This window comes from Eublepharis macularius, chromosome 7, assembly GCF_028583425.1.
Source record: "Eublepharis macularius isolate TG4126 chromosome 7, MPM_Emac_v1.0, whole genome shotgun sequence".
In the NCBI taxonomy this organism is placed as follows: domain Eukaryota; kingdom Metazoa; phylum Chordata; class Lepidosauria; order Squamata; family Eublepharidae; genus Eublepharis; species Eublepharis macularius.
In genome coordinates, this window is record NC_072796.1 from 142,721,705 (window position 1) to 142,745,481 (window position 23,777).

Here is a 23,777-nt window from a genome sequence, read left to right on the forward strand (position 1 = left end):
CAAATGAGGGGGCAAATCCCCAAGTGTTTGCCCACCACTGGTGGGCATCTGGGAACTCCACCTCTGGACTATGTTGTGTGTGGCTTTGTCTCCTACAGTCTTTGTCTCACACAGCCAAAAGAGGACCCCGAGCAACCTTTGCAACAAATGGACTGTTTTACTCCAAGCCCAATGCAGTGCCCCATATATTCCCCAGAGGACACTCGAATCAGGGGACAAACAGCTGTCGGTGGTCCCTGGCCCCAAGGAGGCCCGCCTAGCCTCGACTAGAGCCAGGGCCTTTTCGGTCCTGGCTCCCACCTGGTGGAACGCTCTGTCTGCTGAGATCAGGGCCCAGCAGGACCTACTATCCTTCCGCCGGGCCTGCAAGACAGAGTTGTTCCGCCAGGCATATGGCTGAGATCTGGGCCTCCGCCTGCCTGAAAAAACAGGGTGTATAAAATCTTAACCCTCGCCGTGAAGGCTGTCCACCATCCTGTTTTAAATGTGTATTAATACACTGCTGTTTTAATGATGTTTTAATGCAGATGAATTTTTATCGTATTTTAACATGTTGTTATCCGCCCTGAGCCAGCTCGCAGGGAGGGCGGAATAGAAATTTGAAATAAATAAATAAATCCTAGCATATCACCAACAAAAGATCCAGGCAGCTGCCCAAATCATTCCTTTTTGGCCTCACCCTCTTCTTCCATGACCAAAGCCTGGAGAACTTCTGGACCAGCTGCTGCCTTTTTGGCTGAGGAAAGAAGCAGGGTGCATGGAAGGAGCCGAGAAGCAAGGAAAGCCACCAGTGCGGGCCCTGCCACGCAGCTGCTCCTTGTTCTGGGACCTCTTATCTAGAAAACCTCTTATCTGCAAAAGTTTCCCACGTGACACACAAGAAATGTGAGTCCATCTGTCCTTATATCTTGAAGAGAGTTGTGATTTCAGATGCCGAATGATGCCATTGTCATTCACTAGCTATTGTCATTCAGCATCTGAAATCACCCCACTGTCCAAGATATAAGGACAGATGGACTCACATTCCAGCTGTATCTGAAGAAGTAAGCTGTGGCTCACGAAAGCTCATACCCTACCACATATTTTTGTTAGTCTTGTCAGAAAGCCACTTTGGTGTAGTGGTGAAGAGCAGCAGGACTCTAATCTGGAGAACCAGGTTTGATTCCCCACTCCTCCGCTTGAAGCCAGCCGGGTGACCTTGGGTCAGTCGCAGCTCTCTCAGAGCTCTCTCAGCCCTACCCACCTCACAGGGTGTTTGTTGTTGTGGGGATAACAATAGCATACTTTGTAAACTGCTCTGAGTGGGTGTTGTCTTGAAGGGCAGTATATAAATCAAATGTTGTTATTAGTATAGGTGCTATACTGGACTCTTGCTCTTTTGGCCTGCAGTAGAAAAGCAGGATATGAGTCCAATAAGATTTTTCAGGGTATGAGCATTCGAGAGTCAAACCTCCTTTCTTCAGATACTGTCTGCAGAAGGGAGCTCTGACACTCGAAAACTTATATCCTGAAAATCTTGTTGGTCTCTAAGGTGCCACTGGACTCAAAGCTTAAAAGCAACTTCCGGATCAGCCCCCTCCATAGGTAGGAGAAGCCACTTAACGATGGACATACCAAGTAGGAATTAAAAGAAAATCTTGAATGAATTCCTTTTGCAGTGTTTCCATTTATTTAATTTAATTCAAGGGCTCTCCAAGCCTCACAAGAAAGAGAACTTTTTCTCCCACTTCCATAACACTAGAACTCACGGACACCCTATGAAGTTGATGGACAATAGATTTAAGACGGAGAACTTCCTTTAGGACTTTCTCACCCAAAAAGGAATTAACGTAGAATGTAGCAATGGCTGCTACACTGCTTAGCTTTAGAAAGGGATTAGCCAGATCCAAGGGGTCCATCAATGGCTATTTTCTCCAATGATTAAATGGATCTCCATGTTCGGGGGCAGTAACCCTTTGACGAGTGCAGTGAGAAGCTTTGGTCTCCATACCATACTTGTCGGCCTTCCAGGGGCACCTGGTTAGCCAACCATGGAGTGAAACGGTGCCAGACTAGATGAATCATGGGGCTAATCCAGCATGGCTCCTCTCCTGTGATTGTCACCAACTTATTCCAACAGGCGTCAACAGAGCCAGTGGCAAACCACCTGCCCAATCTGCCTACAGTGATAAAGTGGCTGTGTTCCCAAGGCCTGCTGTTCTGAACTTCTCATTTATTTTTTAAATTAATTTCTGAATGTATCCTGTACTGCTTCATATGCTCAAAGGCATTTTGATCTTCCACCTCCAAGCCAGTGAAATCCTAACTTTTGGGACTGATTGTTAGTGATCGTTTAGGTGTGCAATTATGGAGAAGAAAAACAGTTCTCTGATTAAACTAAAAACGAAGTGTTTCTACAAAACCATTTATGAGATGCCCATGAGAATGCCAATGCAATAGTGTGAACCTGCAATCAGAACACGCACATTTAAAAAGACACATCCTCTCCTGAATAACAGGCGGTCACTCCTGCCACTTTCTTTATGCCGGGGAATCCTCTGCCTGTATCTGCCCCACCCTTTGCCTCAGGGGCAGGAGGGGCAAAAATCTCTAAGCTCAAAGAAATAACAGAATAGTAAAGTGTCCAGTAGCACCTTTAAGACTTACCAATTTTATTGTAGCATAAGCTTTCGAGAGCCACAGATCTATTGTCGAAGGCTTTCACGGCCGGAGAACAATGGTTGTTGTGGGTTTTCCGGGCTGTATTGCCGTGGTCTTGGTGAAACGTCAGGAACTACAATGCCAAGACCACGGCAATACAGCCCGGAAAACCCACAACAACCATAGCCACAGATCTCTTCATCAGGTGCATCGTCAGGTGCATCTGATGAAGAGAGCTGTGGTTCGCGAAAGCTTATGCTACAATAAAGTTGCATCTGATGAAGAGAGCTGTGGCTCTTGAAAGCTGACGATGCATCTGACAAAGAGATCTGTGGCTCTCGAAAGCTTATGCTACTATAAAGTCGGTTAGTCTTAAAAGGTGCTACTGGACTCTTCACAATTTTGCTACTACAGACTAACACAGCTAACTCCTCTGGAAATAACAGAGGTGACATTAAACCAGCAACCATGATGAACAAGATGTATCAAGCGCAGGTGCCTTTCGATTCTTTGGAGGAGATACTCCACTCTGGAGAACTGAGGAGGGACTGAGAGGCCTGCTGCTGTTTTCCAGGCCTGGCTCCACAAGCCGGCTTCAGGACAGCCAAGGCATCCATAAGCTACCCCCTTGCAGTTCGGGGGCTAAAAGGAACATCTCAGTCAAGAGGTGAAGAAAAGCATTATGTAAAGAGGAGGACAATGTGCGGCCTTGTTGTAAGTCCGAAGCACATGGAAAATTATTGTGAGCATGCAGAGGCCAAGAACTCTTGCATGCACATCTCTGTGGTCTCTTGACATTCTGAAGAAGGGAGCTCCAACTCTCAAAAGCTTACACTCTGAAAATCTTGTTGGTCTCTTAAGGTGCCACTGGACTCAACCCCTCCCTAGAATCTCTATTTCCCCAGAGGCTGATGGCACATGGGCAACATATTTAGTTGGGGATCTACTGATGGGTCAGCTTTGTGCAGGACACAGGACACAGCTATCTGAATGGCAGCGCTCTCTTTGCGGCAGGAGTGGGAGAGTCTGAGAGGCCAGAAGGAGACGTGCCAAGCAGGACTGCTGAAAACTGCCGAGACCCTCCAGTGAAGTCAGGAGGGAGCTGCTACGACAGCTAAATCTTCTCCAAGCAGGGATCCAGAAGCCATCCCCAGACAAAGCCAAGAGGCTCCTTCCTTGCTCAAGGATGGGGATTTTCCAGCCAAATGCCCTCAGCACTCACAATGGCTGTAACAGCCATCTTCTTGCAGTGGGGTATGGAGGCCGCTGCCCTGGAACTCCTTCTTGAGGAAGAGCTGCTCCACCACCTCCTGCAGGCACCGATCCACGTTCTCACCTGGAAGGGAAGTGGAAGGAAGCCTTGGCTAGCCGTCGGGAGTAGCACGGACAAGACACGAGGGTGCAAAGTGTACTTGCATAGCCTAGGCACGGAAGTGGCCGAGTTCAGAAAACCCTAAGTGGCCCTCCATTGGGTCACCTCGCCTGCCTCCCCTAAGCCCCCTATCATCAGACAAAGCATCAGGAAAGGTATTTTTATAATTGTGTTCCTTTGTAAAATATCCCCAAATGTTCTACTAAAAGCAAAAGCATGAAAAGATTTCACCTCTGTGCTTGGCTTTATGCTTGCTTTCCAGTTTTCTGCTACCATACCCTATTGTATCTGCTCACTGAGAGTCTCTCTAGACAAGACATCTGACACGTGAAGAACACATGTTGGGAGATGCAGTGGTAGCCGGGAAGGGTAGTTTAAAAAGACAGAACTGGCGGCAGGGCAAAGGCTTTGCTCCACACTGGAGCTGTGTGAAAGGGCTATGAAAGGGCCAGGAGGGAAACTTCAGCCCATTATAATCTCTCCAGGTCCAAGCCCAGCTCTGGAAGGCAGATCCAGCCTGTTTCCATTCCTGGCTGCCCTCTGGTTGCAATTCCACACACTTTTAGACTGGAGAGGTGAAACTCGGCTGTCTTTTAAACTACATTTCCTGGCTAACATCGCATCTCCCTACACTTGACGAACACGTGCCAAGGGATCTCGTGTAGAGAGACTTTGAGTGTTGTTGATCACTCTTACATGTTGCTCAGTGAATGTCCTAGCTATTGATTACATTGCATTTCACTTGCACTGTGTAATCCACCTCTGGTCTCAGTAAGAAACGCAAACTAAAAATAAATAAATAAATAAATAAAAATCAAAAAGATCTTTGCATTGCCATGACCGATAGAGCAGCGTTCCTATCCAGGCATCTCCCGCTTGGCTTGCTGAACAGGCATCATTAAGAGTCAATGAAGATCTGTTGCTAAACCTGAGAAGCAAGAGCCAAGCTACGAAGGACACTTGCCTGGCAAGAGAACAGACTCAGGTGTATTCCTCCCTGTTCACTTGCCATTCACTTGCTCTCCGCTTGATCAAGTGGAGCGCAAGTGAATGGCAAGTGAACAGGGAGGAATACACGTGAGCCTGTTCACTTGCCAGGCAAATGTAATTCGTAGCGTGTAGCTTGGCTCTGAGACAGCCCAGATCTACAGTGCAGATGGGAGCTATCCAGCTGTTCATATTTAATATAGGCCGTGCAAACAAGGTTCAAAGCTCAGAAGGAAGCCACGCTGAGTTGTATTTGTGCGCTTTGCTTTCATCTGGCACGCCCAGCTCTACTCTTGGGCGGTTCTCCTTATCTGACAATAACGATGCTTAGAAAATTAAAAAGGCCATGAAATAAGACAGCATTAGGGAAACTGGGAAAGGAACAAAGAAACTGGGAAGGGAACAAAGATCAGCCTTAAAAACAACTCTTGCCTACCCACGCCAGGAGACCTAGTAACTATGAATGTCTGTGACTGCATACCCGAAAAGCAGGTGGCTCTGTCTGGAGAGACAGGATGTTCCCAGAGCTCGACTTCAGGGCTGGAAAAGAAATCCAAGAGTCTGGGGGTTTTATTACACCCTTCTTTTGCAAATCAGCAGCTGGCTTGCAAAGTGACACAGCTCAACATCTCACCCCCTTGATGCTACAGGGCTTCTAGCACATATGTCCACCACATATGGCACTAAGGTTGCCAGCCTAGATCAGATAGTTTAGGTAGGTAGCCATGTTGGTCTAGAGTAGAACAGCAGGATTTGAATCCAGTGGCAACTGAGAGACCAACAAGATTTTCAGGGTGTGAGCTTTGGAGAGTCAGAGCTCCCTTCATCAGACTCTCAGACACTTTGAAAATCTTGGATCCAGAGGAGTTAGCCGTGTTAGTCTGTAGTTGCAAAATAGAAGAGAGTCCAGTAGCACCTTTAAGACTAACCAACTTTTTTGTAGCATAAGCTTTTGAGAGCCACAGCTCTCTTAGTCTTAAAGGTGCTACTGGACTCTTTCCTATTCTGAAAATCTTGTTGCTCTCTAAGGTGCCACTGGACTCCAACCCAGTTCAGAGTGTAAGTCCCCAAATGGGACTTAACAATTTTAAAGTTGACAGTGAGGAAATTGAAGTTGTTCAAGATTTTCTATTCCTTGGCTCAATCATCAACCAAGAGAGAGACTGCAATGAGGAAATCAGAAGGAGACTGAAACTTGGAAGAGAAGCTGTGAGGGAGCTAGAGAAGATCCTCAAAAAGATGTCTCTCTGGGAACCAAGATCAAGACAATCCAAATGATGGTATTCCCCATTGACATGTATGAATATGAAAGTTGGATGGTAAAGAAAGCTGACAGGAAGAAAATGGATTAATTTGAAATGTGGTACTGGAGGAGAGCTTTGTGGATACCATGGACAGCTAAAAAGACAAATAAGTGAATACTAGATCAAATCAGGCCTGAATTCTCCTTAGAAGCTAAAATGACAAAACTGAGGCTGTTGTACTTTGGTCACATGGTGAGAAGACAAGATTCTCTGGAAAAGTTCATAATGCTAAGGAAAGTGGAAGGCAGTAGGAAAAGAGGAAAACCTAAAACGAGATGGCTGGACTCATAGGACGTTTCGGAGGTCTTTTCTTCATAGGGTCACCATAGGACGGAGGTGACTTGATGGCACACAACACACACACACACACACACACAGAGTGGCCCAGGAGCAAGGGCACTTGGCTAGGATCCAACCAACAACGACAGGCAGAGGTTCACCTGTCACCACTGGCTGGGTCCAACTTGAGTAGCCTCCCTGGCACTTCTGGTGCTGCTGGGGTGCCGCTTAACTTGCTCCTGGCCACCTGCAGCCCTCTGAAACACTCCCCCCCCCCAATCTTTCCTGGTAAATTAAAGGGCCAGTACAACCCCATTCCAACCTGCTTAAAGCAGAGCGTGCTGAGCTGAGATCTAGACACATTTCTGAGTATCCGAAGACCGGTTCAACATGGAGACTGTGTGGGGTGAGGGAGGTTCATCTGCCCCACCCCTAGGCTATGATGCACAGCAGCAAAGCAATGAGCCCTGCTCCCTTTCATTATTTGTTCCCGGAGACGCACACAAACATTCCTTCAGTGGTCTGGGAAGCTCTTTCCCTTGGCGACCCATAGGCAAGCCACCCTCTTGCCTCTTCCTCCCCTTGCTTGTAAAACTGGCTTAATTGCTCTTCATGGTACAGGCACCTGCTTTGGGCTTGGCTGCCAGGTGGATCATTAGAATCTCCCTGCCACAAGTTCTGCAGATTCATAGAAGGCCCGGTACAGTACTTAATATTTGCAGTGGGTACCGTCACACCTCTGCAAAACTGAGGATTCCCACAGCAGCCATAATGTGTGGGCCCAACAATGAGACGTGCAGAGCACATCCCATTGGCTTCCAGAATGGGACAAAGTCCTGAATGACACAGAATGCCTTTCCTGGGGTGGCTTACAGAGAATGCTTGTGTAGCTGCTATTAGGCTAGGCAGGAATGGCTGCCTCCAGGCGGGCACAAATTGGTAACCAAAAAAGAGTGTCTTGCAGCACTTTAAAGAGCAACACGTTCATTGTAGAATAAGCGTTTGCAAAAGTGTCTGCTGTGATCTATCGGTTAGTCTTTAAGGTGCTTGACAGGCAGTGTCTGAGAATTTTACCTGGTCAGTAGAGTAGATCATTCTAAAAGGGAATTGTATGCGGTTACATATATCTTTCTTGTATGTAAATTGATGGATGGATGCATTGACCATGGCTCAAGGCTTTTTTTGCTGAAATGTCTGGTCCAGTTTTAGCACGAATTTATAATCCACAACTTTTCAGCTCAGGGAGGCTGATATGCCACATATCTTTCAGGCTTTTTGATGAGATTTTATTAAGATTGTCTATACCCTATTTTTAGCCCTTTGTCTCGAACTTTGGTTACTCAGTAAGTCTTTAAGAAGCCGCAAGCGCCTTTGGGGGCTTTTTTGGCCACAGTGGACTAAAACTCTTTTGTTAAAGCCTAGAATTCTCCTGCTGTACCACTCCATGCAACCAGCAGGTTGGACAAACATAGGCCACCAACAGGCTATGCTCCGCCTAAGCATTTCTGCAGCTTTCTCCTCCCTGCCTCTACTTTAAAGTCAGTGCAGCTGCTTCTCCTGCCCTGGTTGGAGCAGGCGACTCCCCGATCCTACTCTCCTTCGTTCTGGGCCAAGCTGAGCAACTGCAATTAAGTTAACCAAGTAACGAACCAATATGCCATCTCCTAACTACAAGGTTCTTGAGGTGCTGAACAGATATTTTAACAGCTATTAAAAACAACAACCACACACTGATTAAAAAGCCTGCATGATTGTAAGAAAGGACAGTATTTACAAGCCACAAGGGAGCCAAGTAAGAAAACAGGGAGTAGCCATGAGGCTAGGCGCTGAAAAACGGGCAAGCTAAGATCCGTAGCCCCCAAGGCCCACCTTACCTGTCTTGGCTGAGACTTTGTACCTCCCAGAGGTGCTGTGCTCTGTGGCAAACCGCTCCACCTTCTCCTCAGGGATGCAGCTCTCCAGGTCAATCATGGTGCCCAGAAGGAAGATGTCAGCTAAGGGGGGGGGGAGATAGGGTGCCGTGAGAAGATAGGAAGAGTTGTTCAAAGCACAGATGCTCTGTGGGGATGGTTGGAGACACCCTTCTGCGTAGTTAGCAGGGAGTGACGTGCTCCGTGCCCTCCCCTGGAAAGGAAAATCCAGATCTGTTGCAGAATTCCGTTCTGAACCATGCCAGCGTGCAGAGTGAAGAGCAAGAGTCCAGCAGCGCCTACTAGACTAACAAAATTTGTGGTAGGGTATGAGCTTTCGTGAGCCACAGCTCACTTCTTCAGATACCAAGAGTGGTGGGGGTAGTTTGTAAAGGCAAGAGTCGAGCCATCAGGACTGGAGAATTTCCAGTCACACAGGCGATGTGTCCAAAGCGCTGGATTCACGCTTCATGGGTGGGCATCTGGGCCTTTCCTAATATTCCCTCATGCCACCTTTCTACCTTGCCCTAGCCCAATATCTCCTATTTTGCCCGCCCCGATCTTTTGGTTATTTCTTTCCTCCAGATAGATCAAGCTGGGTAGCTTTGTTAAGTCTGTCTGTAGCAGTAAAAAAGAGCAAGAGTCCAGTAGCACCTATAAGACTAACAAAAATTGTTGTACATTTGAGCTTTTGTGAGCTTCTTCAGTGAGCTGACTTCACTTTGGCTTTGAAGACGTGAACTGTGATTCACAAAAGCTTATACTGTACCACAAATTTTGTTGGTCTTATAGGTGCTCCTAGACTCTTGCTCTTTCCTCCAGCTATAGCGTTGCTGCTTGCCTCTTTGAGTCCTGTTGATTGGGTGGAAAGCGGGATTTGTAGAAATTAATAATTAAATGCAATTTGCAAGCAGGGCAATGGTGGTGGTGGAATACCATGCTTTGAATTCATTATGTCAGGGTCATCATCGGCTACTCTCTCCCATCACCAGAGCTGCCCCTTTTCCCCCAACATATAGAAATGGAGGAGGAGAACGGCGCCTGCTGTTTCCGGCATGGCCAGACAAAGAGGGAGCAACCCCACCCCCACCCCGAGCTTGTCCTTCCTACCATCCACACAGTGCTGCCTGGCCACAAAGAGCCAGTGAGCCAGGCTGTCGAAGGAGGGGGGGCTGTGAACGCTGTACATCAGTAGTGCGGCATCTGCATCCCGGTAATAGCAGCTGCTTAGAGACAGGAAACGCTCCTCGCCAGCAGTGTCCCACAGCGAGATCTGCAGGCACAGAAGAAAACAGCCTGGGCAGAGGAACTCACTGCCACATGAAGTGTCCAGTAAATTTATAACTCTGACACTGCTAGAGCATTGCCCATTGCTAGATAATGACTGGACGGTGTCTGCACTGGAAAAGGTGCCCTCAAAAGCAACAGAAAAACAGATGTGGTGCTCAGGCTGAAAAACGTAGCCCTGTGGTAGAGGAATATTATGGACAGCTGGAGGAAATATTTCTCCCTTTCACACTATCAGAGACCCCTGGCTGATGAGTAGGGCACATTAAGAGGAAAAGGTGATGGATGGAAAAGAGTGACACAGCCAAATAAATAAATAAATATAGTCCCACACCTGCCGTGGAAACATCCACGCCGCTGTGTACAATGTACAGATCAGTGATGGGCAGGAGGTGGCGTCGGGGAGAGAAAAGGCACATTTCCAGCGGTGCCCCAAGCAAGTTGCACCCACAGTCCCCTCCCCATCATCTTCCACATGGTAAGCAAGCAGAGGCCTCCCCCCGCCCCGTTGTGCCTCCCCAAGCAGTTTCCGGAGGGGGGTGTTGGCTGGAACTCCCGGAGCAAAGTGCCTCGGTTGCCCCAAATTATTCTTATTTACTTCATTCATACCCTGCCTTCCTCTACAGTGGAGACCCAAAGCAGTTTTCATCATTCCCCTGCTCCTCCACTGCATCCTCACAACAACCCAGTGAGGTAGATTAGGCTGAGGGAGTGTGGCTGGCCCCAGGTCACCCTCTGAGCTTCCACAGCAGAATGAGGATTCGAACCTGGGTCTCCCAGAACCTAGTCTGATGCTCTCGCCACTAGTCTCTCTACATGAGACATCTTATACATAAGAATGCTCAAGTGTAGGGAGATGCAATACTAGCTGGGAAGCATAGTTTAAAAAGACATTTCACACCTCTACAGAGCCAGCAAAGATCACTCCTCAGCAGGTTTGTTAATTTTCTCTTCACCTTCTAGAGGCAGAGTTCCACTAGAGTGGCATGTCCACAGAGCCTACCTGGACCTGGGGGTTGCTGCTGGTGTGCCTCAGTGGCAGGGTTTTCTCACACACGCCCATGTGCTGGCCGACAACATGCGCCCTCTCCACGAAATGCCCTGTTCTGATGCGATGGAAGAGTGTGGTCTTCCCCACCCCAAAGTCCCCCAGAAGGATCAGCTTGAATTTCCAGTGGGAGGCAGCAGCCATCACAAAATCCTCTGTGCGGAGCACAGGGCTCCTAGCAGCAGGGTGCCACGTTCCAGGTGGGCACCGCCTGGATTGCCCTCATCTTCAGGGACCAGGGAGAAGGCTCTGTCCAAGCAGCGCGGGTTGGTGGTGCTTGCAAGGATTTAGCTGGAGCAGAAGAGAAAGCAGGAATTGTATCCAGGTGGGCCTGAGCAGGACATGTGGGGGCCACAGCCCACTTTTGCCATTACGACTTGCCAAGAACACCAAGAGGGCCATGTGCTTTTGTCCTACATGGTTCATTCACAGAGGAATTTATTCTGCTAAGTAAGTGCAGACTGGGGAGGGGGGGAGGCAGAATCATGTATGCCACCTGAACTCTTTACAGATGCAAACTTGGGAAACCAAAAAATACAAATATTTTGTAGGAGAGCTACAGACCCCCCAGCCCCACATGTGCAGCAGGCAGGGCTTTTTTTCAGCAGGAACGCGGTGGAACGGAGTTCCGGAACCTCTTGAAAATGGTCACATGGCTGGTGGCCCCCCCCCCCTGATCTCCAGACAGAGGGGAGTTGAGATTGCCCTCTGTCTGGAGATCAGGGGCGGGGCCACCAGCCATGTGACCATTTTCTCTGAGGGCAACCCACTGAGTTCCACCACCTCTTTTCCCAGAAAAAAAGCCCTGGCAGCAGGTGTTCTTCCCCAAGGCATTTGCAGATCTTGGCTTGCAACATCTTCTGCTCTGTGCTGCACGGGTAAATAATCTTGCTCTCACTGCATTATTTTCTACTCATGTAATACCATTTTCTGCATTGTTTACATATCACGTTTGATACTTATGCTTTGTTGCAAACTGCTGTTATCCCAGTCCTATTACATTGCTTATTAGATGTCTCATCCCATTGATTGCATTGACTTACACTGCGTAATCCGCCTTGAGTCTCAGTGAGAAACATGATAAGCTATAAATAATGCAAATGAAAAGGAATAAATAAAAGTAAAGGTTGGGGTTGCATCTCCCCACCCCCCAGTCAAAATTCACATTTCGTGCTTGCTCAACCATCCAGCCCAGCCCCAACTCCACTCATAAGGCCTCAATTTTTCTAAGGCCCGTACAATAGCCAAGCACTCCTTGTTATTGTTCCCCTGCCAGAAGCCTCCTGCTTATGAATAACACTGGAAGGACTTGTCCATCAGGCCCATGCTGAGCCAGTTCTGCTCCCAGTTCCACGTTGAAAGCTTCTGTGGTTGCTATAAAACGTTTTGTAAAACTAGAAGCCATCGCAGCTTCAAGTGGGAAGCAGTTTGGCATTCAGCCATCCTGGTCAGCACCTGGCACGGCACAGGCCATTCTCAGATGGCTTCTGCCTTCTGCACCTCTGGTTTCATAACTACTCCTCCCATGATAAGTCTGAGGTGCTGCCCTGACTTGGATAGCCCAGGCAAGCCCAATCTTGTCGGATTTTGGAAGCTGAGCAGGGTTGGTCCTGGTTAGTAATTAGATGAAAGACCTCCAAGCAAAATCGGGGTGGCTATACAGAGGCAGGCAATGGCAAGCCACTTCTGTTTGTCTCTTGCCTTGAAAACTCTAGCAATGACTTAACGGCACTTGATGCCCACATCATCTATATAAGTTAGGGCAAAAGCATTGACCCGCTATCAAACTGTCCACTAGCTTTTGGAAGGTGCAGGGGCGTTTCTAAGTCTGAATGGGGGGGACTATAAAGTCTCCAATCTTCCATTCTTGAGCAAGGTGTTATAGCAGGTGGTTGCTTCTCACTTCAGGGGCTCCTGGAAGAGACATTGTTTGGACCCATTTCAGTCTGGCTTCAGGCCAGAGTTTGGAACGTAGACTGCTCCAATTACCTTGGTTGATGACATCCACTGAGAACTAGACAGGGGGAATGTGACCTTGCTAGTCCTGCTGGATCTCTCAGCAACCTTCAGTACTATCAACTATAGTATCCTACTATTATCTTCTGGCACTGGGACTAAGACGCACTGTTCAAGTCCTACCTGGGTGACAAGTCTCAAATGGTGGAGTCGGGGGACTCCTGCTCTGCCCCATGGCCAGTGACCTAAGGAGTCCCATTGGGCTCAGTCTTATCCCCCATGCTATTTAATATTTACATTAAGCCACTGAGAGAGGTCATCAGGAGGTTTGGGCAGCAGTGTCACCAACATGTGGATTCTACCTTTCATTTCTTCCTAAGTAAAGAGTCCAGTAGCACCTTTAAGACTAACCAACTTTATTGTAGCATAAGCTTTTGAGAACCACAGCTTTCTTTGTCAGATGCATCTACAATAAAGTTGGTTAGTCTTAAAGGCGCTGCTGGACTCTTTACTATTTTGCAACTACAGACTAACACAGCTAACGCCTCTGGATCTATTTCCATCTAAGAGTCTCTCTACATGTTACTAAGTACCTAGGGCAGGATTGTATGTCTACTCCTCAATTCACGTGCAGGCTGTTCTTGTTTCATGCACGTGAATGCCGCTTTCACGGGAGCTCCCTTTGTGTGACTGCATCTGCAAGTGATTTTGGAGGGCAAAACGCCAATTCCACTCTGTTTTCTCTATGAGAACAAGTACTGTAGGCTCCTTTGACTTGTCTATTTGCATTTCTTTAAGGTGTGAGAAAGTGTTACGTTCTGCATTTCAATGAATGGATGTGGGGGAAACTGGGATACTTTTAGCAGCTGAGGAGGAACTGATTTCAAACGCATGAATATATTCCCACAGAGCAAATTGTAGTATGACTGCAGTATGATCAAGTGCATGGAAAGTTGGAAGGGGGGCATGTGAAATGAGGTTAATGTGTGCGTCCCTAAATACTTAGTAATGTGTAGAGACTCTAATTCTGAGGTTGCCATTGATATTCTGGTGCTTGAAGTCAGTAATGGACTGGATAAGGGCGAACAACCTGAAGCTCGATACACAGGCTCTGGATCAGTAGAAAGGCCAGCGACCAGTGATGAGACCAGCGATGTGAGATCTCCTGTCTTGGATGGGGGGGATGCTCCCCCAGAAAAGTCAGGCTTGCAGCTTAGGAGTACTGCTTGGCATAGGGGTCACCTTAGAAAGCCAAGTGGCTGCAGTGGCTCAGAGCGCGTTTGACTAGCTTTGGCTGGTGTGTCAGCTGCGTCCATTCTTGGTTTGGTCAGATCTAGCCACAGTGATCGACTAGACTACTGCAATGTGTTCTACTTGGGGCTCCCCTTGAAGAGTGTTGGGAAGTTGCAGCTGACAAAGAATGCTGCAGCTAGACTGCTGCTCAGGGCCAGCTATCTGGAACATATGACCCTGATACTACAGCAACTACATTGGCTACCAATCTGCTCCCAAGACCAATTCAAGGTGCTGGTTCTTTCAAGCCCAACATGGCTTGGGACTGAGGTATCTGAAGGGCCGCCTTCTCCCATACGTTCCTGCCTGAGAGTTAAGATCACACAGAAAGGCCCTCCCAAGTGTCCCATCAACCAAAGAAGCTTGGTTGGTGGGTACAGAGGAGAGGACCTTTTCAGTGGTACTGTTCCATGATTGTGGAACGATCTCACCAGGGAGGTGCGCCTGGCCCCCTTGCTCTCCAGCTTCAGGAGGCAGCAGCAGACTTTTTAAAGATTTAGGATGGCTTTTGTTTAGCCACTTTTTAATGTAAGGGTAGTTTACTTGAGAGTCTCTCTACACAAGACATCTTACATGGAGATGTTCAAGTATAGGGAGACTCAATATTAGCCAGGAAGCATAGTTTAAAAAGACAGAGCTGAAGGCTCTGTCAATTTCAGCTCTGTAGAGCCAGAGCCAAATTGCCCCTAAGGGAAGGTGACGATGAAATTAACAAACCCTCCGAGGTGTGATCTCTGCTGGCTGTCTTTTAAAACTATGTATCCTAGCTAACATTGCGTCTCCCTACACTTGAGTGTCCCATGTAAGATGTCTTATGTAGAGAGGGTTTGTCATTTTATGTTTTTGGTTTTATAATATAAACCACCCAGAGCTCCTCTAGGTGGAAAGGTGGTTAATAAATGTCTTTAAAGTAAAATGTCTTTAAAGCAATATGTTTATGTATTTTATATATGTTGTATTCTGCTCTGAGCCCGTTTGCAGGGAGGGAGGATTTGAAATATAATAAATAAATAGTGTGTCCTGCAGGTGGTTCTGCCTTGGTCATCTGGCATCGTTGCCCCCTGCCAGCATCCCCATGTCAGCCCAAGGGTGGTTGGGCATTACAGGTCAGCACATCCCAGGACCTGGTGCTGGCCTTAGGTGTGGGATGGAAGGAGGCATCCCTGACAGCCTCCTAAAGCCACAGGCCGAAAGCATTCCCAGGAAACAGCCATTCTTCTGGGAACCCAAAGTCAGTCTGGGACGAGGGAGCTGGCAAGGGAATGGGTCAATCCCCTCCCAGGGATATGTCCAGCGCTTGGGGTTCCCCCCTCCCCACATCTCAGCTGCTTCTCCCATTCTTGGATGTGGCGTGTCCAAAGGAAGGATCTAAGACTGTCACTTCCTCTCTCCCGTTATCCTCCACCTAACTGGGGGCTCCCACACAGAGAACCGAGGGCTTCAAGAGAAGTTTTGCCCCAGCCAGAGATGTTCGCTTAGGTCAGACACAAGGTGTGGGCTGGGATGTTAAGAGCCAGGGAGCAAGCGGGGCTTAGGTAGATTTGTCTACTGCCAGTGGTCTGCTGGGAACTTTCCCAGGACCAGCCCACCCACCCCCAGACATATATCAACAGTTCTTGCTGGGCCAGAACCACTGCCACCCACCTACAATAACAGCTTCAAAACCACCTTCATCCCAGGACACCTGGCACCCAAAGATCTATCCGCACCCCATGCCGGACAGAAGTCAGCTGCTTTTGAAAGCTCTATCAGAGGCAATTTGTAGAGCCCCACTGCCCCCATCAGCTCTCCTTGGAGCCAGAAAGTCTTCTTTCCAGTATCCAGCTGCTGAAGCTGGGCCCGGGGGCTCTTTGCCCACCCTTCCTTGTGGCCCTTGCAGAGATCTGGAAACTGCCATTCCAAGGTCTTCCCCCAGAGTAAGAGTGTGAACTCTCCTCTGGGTGTCCTAAACTTTCCAAACAGCTAGACCAGTTGGTTTGTTGCCCCCCCCACCTCGCCTTAGCCCCTCATTGGAGAGGAAGGTCTAAGAGTCAGGGCTCCACATGGGAGAAGAGGTGGCTCCTGGCTCAACAGCACTCCTTGGCAACGCAAGTGGCAGCCAAACAGAATCCTAAAGGGGATTTCCTTAGCTTGGAGGCCTGGAATCAGGAGAAGCCCCGACCCCACCCGATTCCTCAATGCATCTGCATTCGACATCCCCAAGAGAATCTGATTTTTCGACCCTCAGGCCTTCAAGTTAATAGCTGAACAAAACAGGGGTTGTTGGCCAAGCCACCCAACTTCTCTACCTGGCGCCTGAGCAGGTCTGTCTTTGAGCCAATGAAGTCAGTCCCCGCTTTGGCAAAAGGGTTTTCTCCTCCACAAGATGCAGCGGTCTCCCTGTTCTGGTGGTCACACGCAAGTCACATTGCCACTGGGAATACAACGAGGGCGGCGAAAGAAATTTCCATCTGGTCTCTTCAGGGAGCGTCTGCCGAGGCAGGGGCCAGTCCTGGGCAGGGCAGCGCCGGAAACTCTTCTGTGATCCAGCCCCCTCTGCTGATCCTGAGAGCCGAAGGCAAGAAGCAGGCCAGCCACCAAAGACACCACCCCGGACGACTCACACCAACTCAGACGTTTATTGGTTTATCAAGTTTTCAAAAAGATTTACAGCCTTGCTGTGTCCCCAAGAAGCATTTCCTCATCACGTTTCAGAGCTCGGAAAGGCTGTGCATGTGAGCTGGGAAATGCGAGAGTCCAAAGTACTTACAAGGGCCCTTGAGAGTCGCTAAGTGGCAGAGGAAGGCTAGGAGGGAGCTGCGGGCAGTCCTGGCGCAGAAGAGGCGGAACAGGGAGGGTGGAAACCTCAGACTCTGGGTCAACAATCATTAGCGAGGCTTTGCAGGCAATGATTTCTCACTTGCGCAGAGCTTCCACATGCGGAACTGATGCATGGAAAGCAAGTATACTGTTACGTGTGAACTCATCACCCCTTACACATCAACTTCAGACCTGGCAGTAAAACCCACATAAAAGCTGGTTGTTCGTGCAAGACTAAAAACCCAAATGCAACACGGCTTGGGCCAGGCCTGTGCCACTTGTCACTTGCTTCACTGTGTGCACGAGGGCCACGGAAACCAAGGGTGCTATCAGGCCCCTGGCTGGCTGCAGTAGGTGCAGGGACTGTAGTTGTCTCAAGAGAGCCACAGACTGCCAGGCCTGCTTAGGGCTGCAAAAGGACTGGGATCGGCGTCCGTATTCCAGACGTGCCCAGGCCATTGGCAAGGCAGTAACGGCCTTCGTTGCCTGAGCCCTCGCCTCTCGCTTTCTGCTCCCTGCATTTTGGGGCTCTCCTCAAGCAGAGAAAGAACTCTTGAGCAGCTCCCAGTCAGATTAGTGGGCCATCTCCAGTGGGACCACGCCTAGTTTCTTTTGGTACAGAACCCCAGTATCTGCTGAGATTCTGGCCCTGACCTCAAAAGGGTTATTCTGAGCCCACCTGGAGGGAAGAAGCCATGCCAAGACACTAGGTGGGTCCAGCTCTCTGGAGAGCAGCCCAGAATCCTTTGCGGCAAGTGGCTCTTTGCTGCAGTTTCCTGGAAAAGAGATGGACCCTGCAGGAATTTGCCAATGCTAACCACCTGTGCACCTTGTGCTGCCAAGCCAGGTAGGGGACGCAGCACATTTCCCTACCTTCCGAGGGTCTGCAGGGACCCTGGCGAAACCCCACCCTAACTGCACACCGCACCACTTGAGTGTCCGGGCGGCAGCCGATCCTCTCATGCTGCCAGAGTGACTCATGTGAATTCCTTCTTCCCACTTCTTCCTTCTTCCCATTGTCCTACTAAAAAACCCAACACAGGACCCCTTCCTGGATCCACCCACTTCTTGGGGCAATTTACCGTGTGTGCTTTCCCCTGTTCTTCCCTTTCCCAGTTTAAGAGACCCAGTTCCAAAGGGAACCATGTTTAGCCTGAACTCCCGGTTGCTGGAACAAGAAACGCAACAGAATTCAGCAGTGCCAAAAGATTCCAGAGCACCCACCGGACAAGTGACAAGATCCTGTTCTTCAACCAGAAGGCGCGTGGCCGCAGCCCATGACCGGAGTCCAGGGTTGGACTACTTGGATGCGCCTAGAGGAGCAAGGTGCTGATGCGACACTCCAGCAGCATCCCTTGTGGTGATGCAGAGGGTGCCAAATGTAACCCTGAAGGTGCATAACGGCACTCTGGCAACACTGCATAGGAGCCTCCCTGCTAGACGGCCACAGCGCAGCCTCTTGGCACTCTGAAGCGTATCAGATGGAAGGCAAAACATGTCCCGCTACAGGCCAGCATCAGTTAGAGGTCTCTGCCGACAGCCCTACAGCCCCCTGGTCCAGTTCTCGGCGCGCCCTCTGCAGAGCCCACTGCAAAGTCAGGTTGGCTCCAGCCATGAGACAGCGAACGACGTCCCTCTTCCTGAGCATCAGCAACCGCTGCAGGTCGGTACCTTCCAGCAGGCCAGCGGCGCCCACCAGAAGGCTGCCGATGATCCCGTAGCCATTCCCAGTAAAGATCGAAAGGATCAGGATGGTGATGGAGGCCACCATCGCGATGGAATGGGCCATCACAGCCTTGCCTCCTCCCGAGAAGTCCGAGCCAGCGGCTAGCAGCAGTGCCCCTCCCAAGAGGATGTTGGCGGTGGAGTGGTCACCGTTCAGCCAGTGGAAGGCAAACGCCAGCAGTGGGAGCCCAACCACGGCGGAGAACCAGGTGCTGTCCAGGGGCCCTGAATCCAAGTCGGACCCAAGCGGGGCAGTGAAGGGAGCAGCTGTTTCCACGAGTGGCGCGACAGCCTGCAGGAGGAATCCAGCCCCAGCCCCGCGATGGATCTGCAAACACGAAGGCATGAAGGTCAGGCCAGAACTGCAGCAGTGATGGCCGATTACCCCCCTCCCGCAACGGGAGCTCCGCCCCCTCACTTACGTCACAAGCCCCACCCCCTTCCAGCACCTCTAGGCCCAGGGCTGCCTTAACAGGACGCTGGACAGCCAGAAGACCGCAGGCCAGTCCACGGCGCGGGAGCCCAGAGGACAGGCCAGCAAGCAGAAAAATGCTCCACCCCTTTCAAACCTGGAAGGTCTGCAAGCCGGAACTCAGGCACACGACACATAGCAGGAGGTTGGAGAACACGCCAGCCCCTCCGTCCAGCCTGCTGAGCATCTGGCACAGACTGGCCAGCTCTGCAAGGGAAGACACAGAGGGAGGGGTCATGTCTGCCCCATCCATGCCATTATGAAATGTATCTGTTGCTGACCTATATTGCTGAACCACTGGTTTTGCTATACCTTGATGTCATATTACTAGCCAATAACTGCCTTTGCGTTTACAGAATTGCTTTGTATTCCCAAGCCAGCACAGCTGCCTTATCAAAAGACGGCTCAGAGTGCCTGACCTTGGACACGGCTTCCTCCTATGAGTTACTGTGCCTCGGCTTTGATCTTCTGCTTTTTCATTGTCTAGACATGATAGTTAAAATGTGCGAACGGTTCTCAGGAAGGTTCGGGCCCAAAGGGTGTTTACTATTGGGAGGGGGGTATGAACTAATTGCTTTAAGATAGTCTCATGTGATTTTATTCCTGTCCACTCTAACGGCTTAGGAGCCAACCTTGCTTCTGAGTAATCCTATGGACCTGTCTGTGGAAATGATCTGATTTCTGAACAAAAACCATTTAACCAAGAGCCTGGATTCTTGCTGCAATGGCACAGGGGTCTTTCTGCCACAGCCTGTCACTCAAAGACTGACAGGAGACAGAGGAAAGTTTTACGCTCGATCAACCATCTGATCAACTGGACAAGCCAGGAACAAACTCTAGTTGCCAAATCTACCACTGAGGCTGAATACGTATCTGCTTCCCAAGCCTGCAGCAGAACCTGAATGGATCATCTGTCTACTGAAGAACTTTGGAATAGATGAACCGAAACTGATAACTCTGATCGGAAGGGTGTGTCTGAGACTGTCTCAATCACACAGGCCACGCAAAAGTAGCAACTGGGGGAGGGGCAGAACAGGAGGCCGCATCCAGAGCCGCACCATTCCTTGGCCTTTAAAAATTAGGCTTGTCTCCTCTGCCAGCAGTAGTGCTCTCGGCTCTCAGGTGGTGAAAGGGTTTACACACCACCTACAACCCAAACTGGAGACAATGGCAGGGATTGAACCTGGACCCTTCTGCAAGCAGAGCAGATGTTCTTGCCAAGCCATGGCACCTACCCACAACCGCTTGAGGAGGGAGAATGACAGGAGCAGGCCCCGGGCAGTTGACGTGGAGGCACTCTGACCTCCTCCTATTTGTACTCCGAGATCAAGGCCCTAGAATGCAACGGCCCACAAAGACAGGCAGATGCTAGAAGGGTCTCCTGGATGAAAAAGACTGGAGCACAGGCAGAGCCCTAGGCACCCGTAGCCACGGAGAGCAGAGTGGCAATCAAAGGGTGGAGGAAGGAGAGGAGGAGGAGGAGACCAGGGAAGTGAGAGAACAATGGCGCGTCTCTCAGACCTTAGAGCAGGAGCAACTTCCAAGACCTCTGCGAGCACCCCAAATGCATGGGGGACCGCCCTGAGAAAGTTGCGTCTGCTGAATGGGATAGAATGGCCAGGTGTGGTGGTGGGCGAGGCCTGGATCCTGCCACGTGGAGCCTTCCTGGGAGCAGTGCATGCCTGCAGTATCTGGGTAACACAATGGCACTCACCAGAGCTCTGCAGCCAACCTCTAAACTGTGTGTATACTGTGTGTAGGTGGTTACATGAAGGAGAATAATTATCCTTGTATCTGTGCTGTTTTTAAAATTCCAGCGTTTCTAGGGCTCCTCCTGACTCCCCGATCACAGCCAAGGGAATGGCTGCCATGCCAGTGCGTTCTTTGAGTATTCTTTGGGAATTTCCTGCATTTTGCAGGGGGGTTAGACTAGATGACTCTAGAGGTCCCTTCCAACACTGTGATTTTATGATTCTGTGTGCCAAAAGAAGGTGCAGCCAGCACAGGAAGGGAAGAGGCTATCCTTCCTGGCTGCTAAGCCAAACTAGCCACTTAAGACAAATGCAGCCTGCCCTGAGAGGTCACTAGAGTTGCCTGGTATCGAGGGGAGCCTCAAGCCTGCTTGCTTGGCCTTGTTCCTTGGTCCCAGTTGCACAACAGATGCAGCCTAGAGCACAGCTTCATTCCACAGAGGCAAAGCTGCAAAGACGGAAGTAAGAGCAGTGCTTTTTTTCAGCTGGAATGTGTTGGAACGGAGTTCCGGAACCTCTTGAAAATGGTCACATGGCTGGTGGCCCCGCCCCCTGATCTCCAGACAGAGGGGAGTTTAGATTGCCCTCCGCGCTGCTTGACAATCTCAACTCCCCTCTGCCTGGAGATCAGGGGGCGGGGCCACCAGCCATTTGACCATTTTCTCCGAGGGCAATCCACTGAGTTCCACCACCTCTTTTCCCAGAAAAAAAAGCCCCGAGTAAGAGAAATTGGCTTCTTCTCCTGAGACATCCCGTCCTCTGGCTCTCTCGTTTGATTCTGGCATTCCACCAGGGCCTGAGCTTTGAGACGAAGAGAGCGGGGGCTTTGGGGAGCCCAGGTCCAAGGATGAGAACAAGTGGCACGTCACCCAGGCAGCAAAGCGCAAGTGCAGAATTTGCAAGAGAGACCTCACTGAGGAAGTTGTCATACTACACAGCTTATTTCCTAGGGGATTGTTTCAACACACACATTCCCTATAAAGAGGTCCCCAAACTTTTTGGTATGGTGACCCACAAGGCCAAATTAAATTGGTGAGCCACTTCAAAAAACCAGAGCGTGTACAATCAATAAAACTGCAACAGCCTGGGCCCCGCTGTCCCAGGCTTCGAGACCCACTTTTGGATTGGGACCCACAGGTTGAGAAACACTGCTCTGTGGTACAGAGCAGGGGTGGACTTCATCGGGGTTCTGTCCTGGAACACAAGAAGTCAAAATCAAAAAGGAGCACTCCTGGGCACGTCTAGAATGCTTTTTACTCCCCACTGAGTCACCACAAAGTAGGACTTCTGGGCAGGCACTGTCTCAGCAGCACTCCCTTGTGTTGTGGGAACAAAGTGCTCGGTAAGAGAATGCTTACTCTCACACTACACCCTGGAGTCAGCTACTATTTTATTAAGGAAGGGATGCTCAGAGGAAGGAACCAGCCCAGAGTCACATGGTCCACGGCTGTGCAGCAATCTGAGGCCAGGTCTTCCAGGCCCAAGACAAATCCTCCAGCAGCCCAAGGCAGTTGTCTGCTCATTCCCTGTAAATGGCAATAAACCGATCCTACTCTGGACCGTCCCTACCTTCCTGTCCTGCTGGAACCATCCTCCTTCTCACTCACTGCACTGGCTACCCATCGTTTACCATGCTCAGTTCAAGGTATTAGTTATTACACACAAAGTTCTTCATGGCTTTGGTCCAGCATACCTACGGGACCGCCTCCCTCCCTATGTTCTTCCACGGCAGCTTTGCTCATCTGAACAGGGTCTCCTACAGGTGCCAGGCTGCACATGGGTGAAGTCAGCGGCAGCCCATACAAGGGCTTTCTCTGTGGTGGCCCCCGCCCTGTGGAATGACCTGCCTGAGGAAGTCAGAAGAGCCGCCACACTCCTGGCTTTCCGTAAACGATGCAAAACCGAACTATTCAAAAAGGCTTTTTACTCAAATGGGAGGGCTGTATTGTAGGGAAGGGGTCTCAGATGCTTTGCTAACGAGTTAGGGACCATAGACTTCATCACCATTTTTGCCTTATATATTATCTGTTGCTTTAAATATGTACTCCTATGTACAACCAGTGCTCCATGTTGTCTAATGTTAGTCCTAGAATTATGTTTTGCTCCAGTATTTTTTCTACTCCAGTATTTTTTCTACTCTGTCTTGGATCCTTGCTAATGCTAGGTATTTTAAACTTGTATCTGTTTACCTTATGGTATTGTACTGAAATGTACTTGATACTGACTGTATTAACCTCATACTGTGTAACTCGCCTTGAGTCTCAGTGAGAAAGGTGGACTGTAAATGACGTAAATAAAATTAAAAAATTGGGGTCCACCAAGGTTTTCCATTTCTAAACAAGAAAATGTGGGTTGAAACCCCTTTCCCAGCAAGGTAAACACCATTCAGTTTTGAATGCTGGACCAGGAGCATGTGCACCTTTGGGCGAAGACACAGCTTGACTTGAGAGACACCCCCCAGCTCCATCCCAAAGAGAGTTTGCAACCAGCAAGTAACGAAATGGGCTTCTTGGGGACAGGGCCCTGCAGCACGGGTTGCGAGCTGTGTATGTGCCTGGGGCTGTGCGAGTGTCAGACCTAAGACCAAGGCACACACACACCCCCGGCTCCCTCTCTGGCATCTCCGCTTCACGACTCTCTGCTGGCAGGCTCTGGGGACGACCCTGGAAAGCTGCAGCGTGAGCTAAAGGGACCCAGTTTACTCTGCTCAAAAGATTTCAGGCTGCCAGTGTGGCCTTTGCCTCCAGGCCAGTGATGGGGCGTCCCACCTGCCACAGCTGAGTGGCACCTGCCTTTTAAATAGATGCATAACAGGGATGCTGTTCAGCAGGGGGTATGATTTCCTTCTGTGCCATGAAAAGTTTCAGCTGCCCTTTTCCAAGCTGCCCCTTTCCAAGCATTAAGCCTCTTCTAAAAGGAGAACATTTCTCCAGGCCTGTTGGTAACCACGACTT

General features: G+C 49.7%; 2 protein-coding genes across 2 annotated transcripts; both read right to left on the minus strand.

Moving 5' to 3' along the window:
• Positions 1-3,020: 3,020 nt before the first annotated feature.
• On the minus strand, positions 3,021-16,517 carry LOC129333767 (ras-related protein Rab-26-like). The gene is made up of 5 exons (XM_054985640.1): positions 16,365-16,517; positions 10,783-11,118; positions 9,603-9,765; positions 8,457-8,576; positions 3,021-3,976 (listed from the first exon to the last, which is right to left on the minus strand). The coding sequence occupies exons 2-5, from the start codon at positions 10,969-10,971 to the stop codon at positions 3,852-3,854; spliced, it is 597 nt and encodes a 198-aa protein (XP_054841615.1). The 5' UTR covers positions 10,972-11,118; positions 16,365-16,517; the 3' UTR covers positions 3,021-3,851.
• A 187-nt stretch (positions 16,518-16,704) lies between these two features.
• Positions 16,705-19,275, minus strand: TMEM276 (transmembrane protein 276). The gene is made up of 2 exons (XM_054985639.1): positions 19,170-19,275; positions 16,705-18,928 (listed from the first exon to the last, which is right to left on the minus strand). The coding sequence occupies exons 1-2, from the start codon at positions 19,257-19,259 to the stop codon at positions 18,392-18,394; spliced, it is 627 nt and encodes a 208-aa protein (XP_054841614.1). The 5' UTR covers positions 19,260-19,275; the 3' UTR covers positions 16,705-18,391.
• Positions 19,276-23,777: the final 4,502 nt, after the last annotated feature.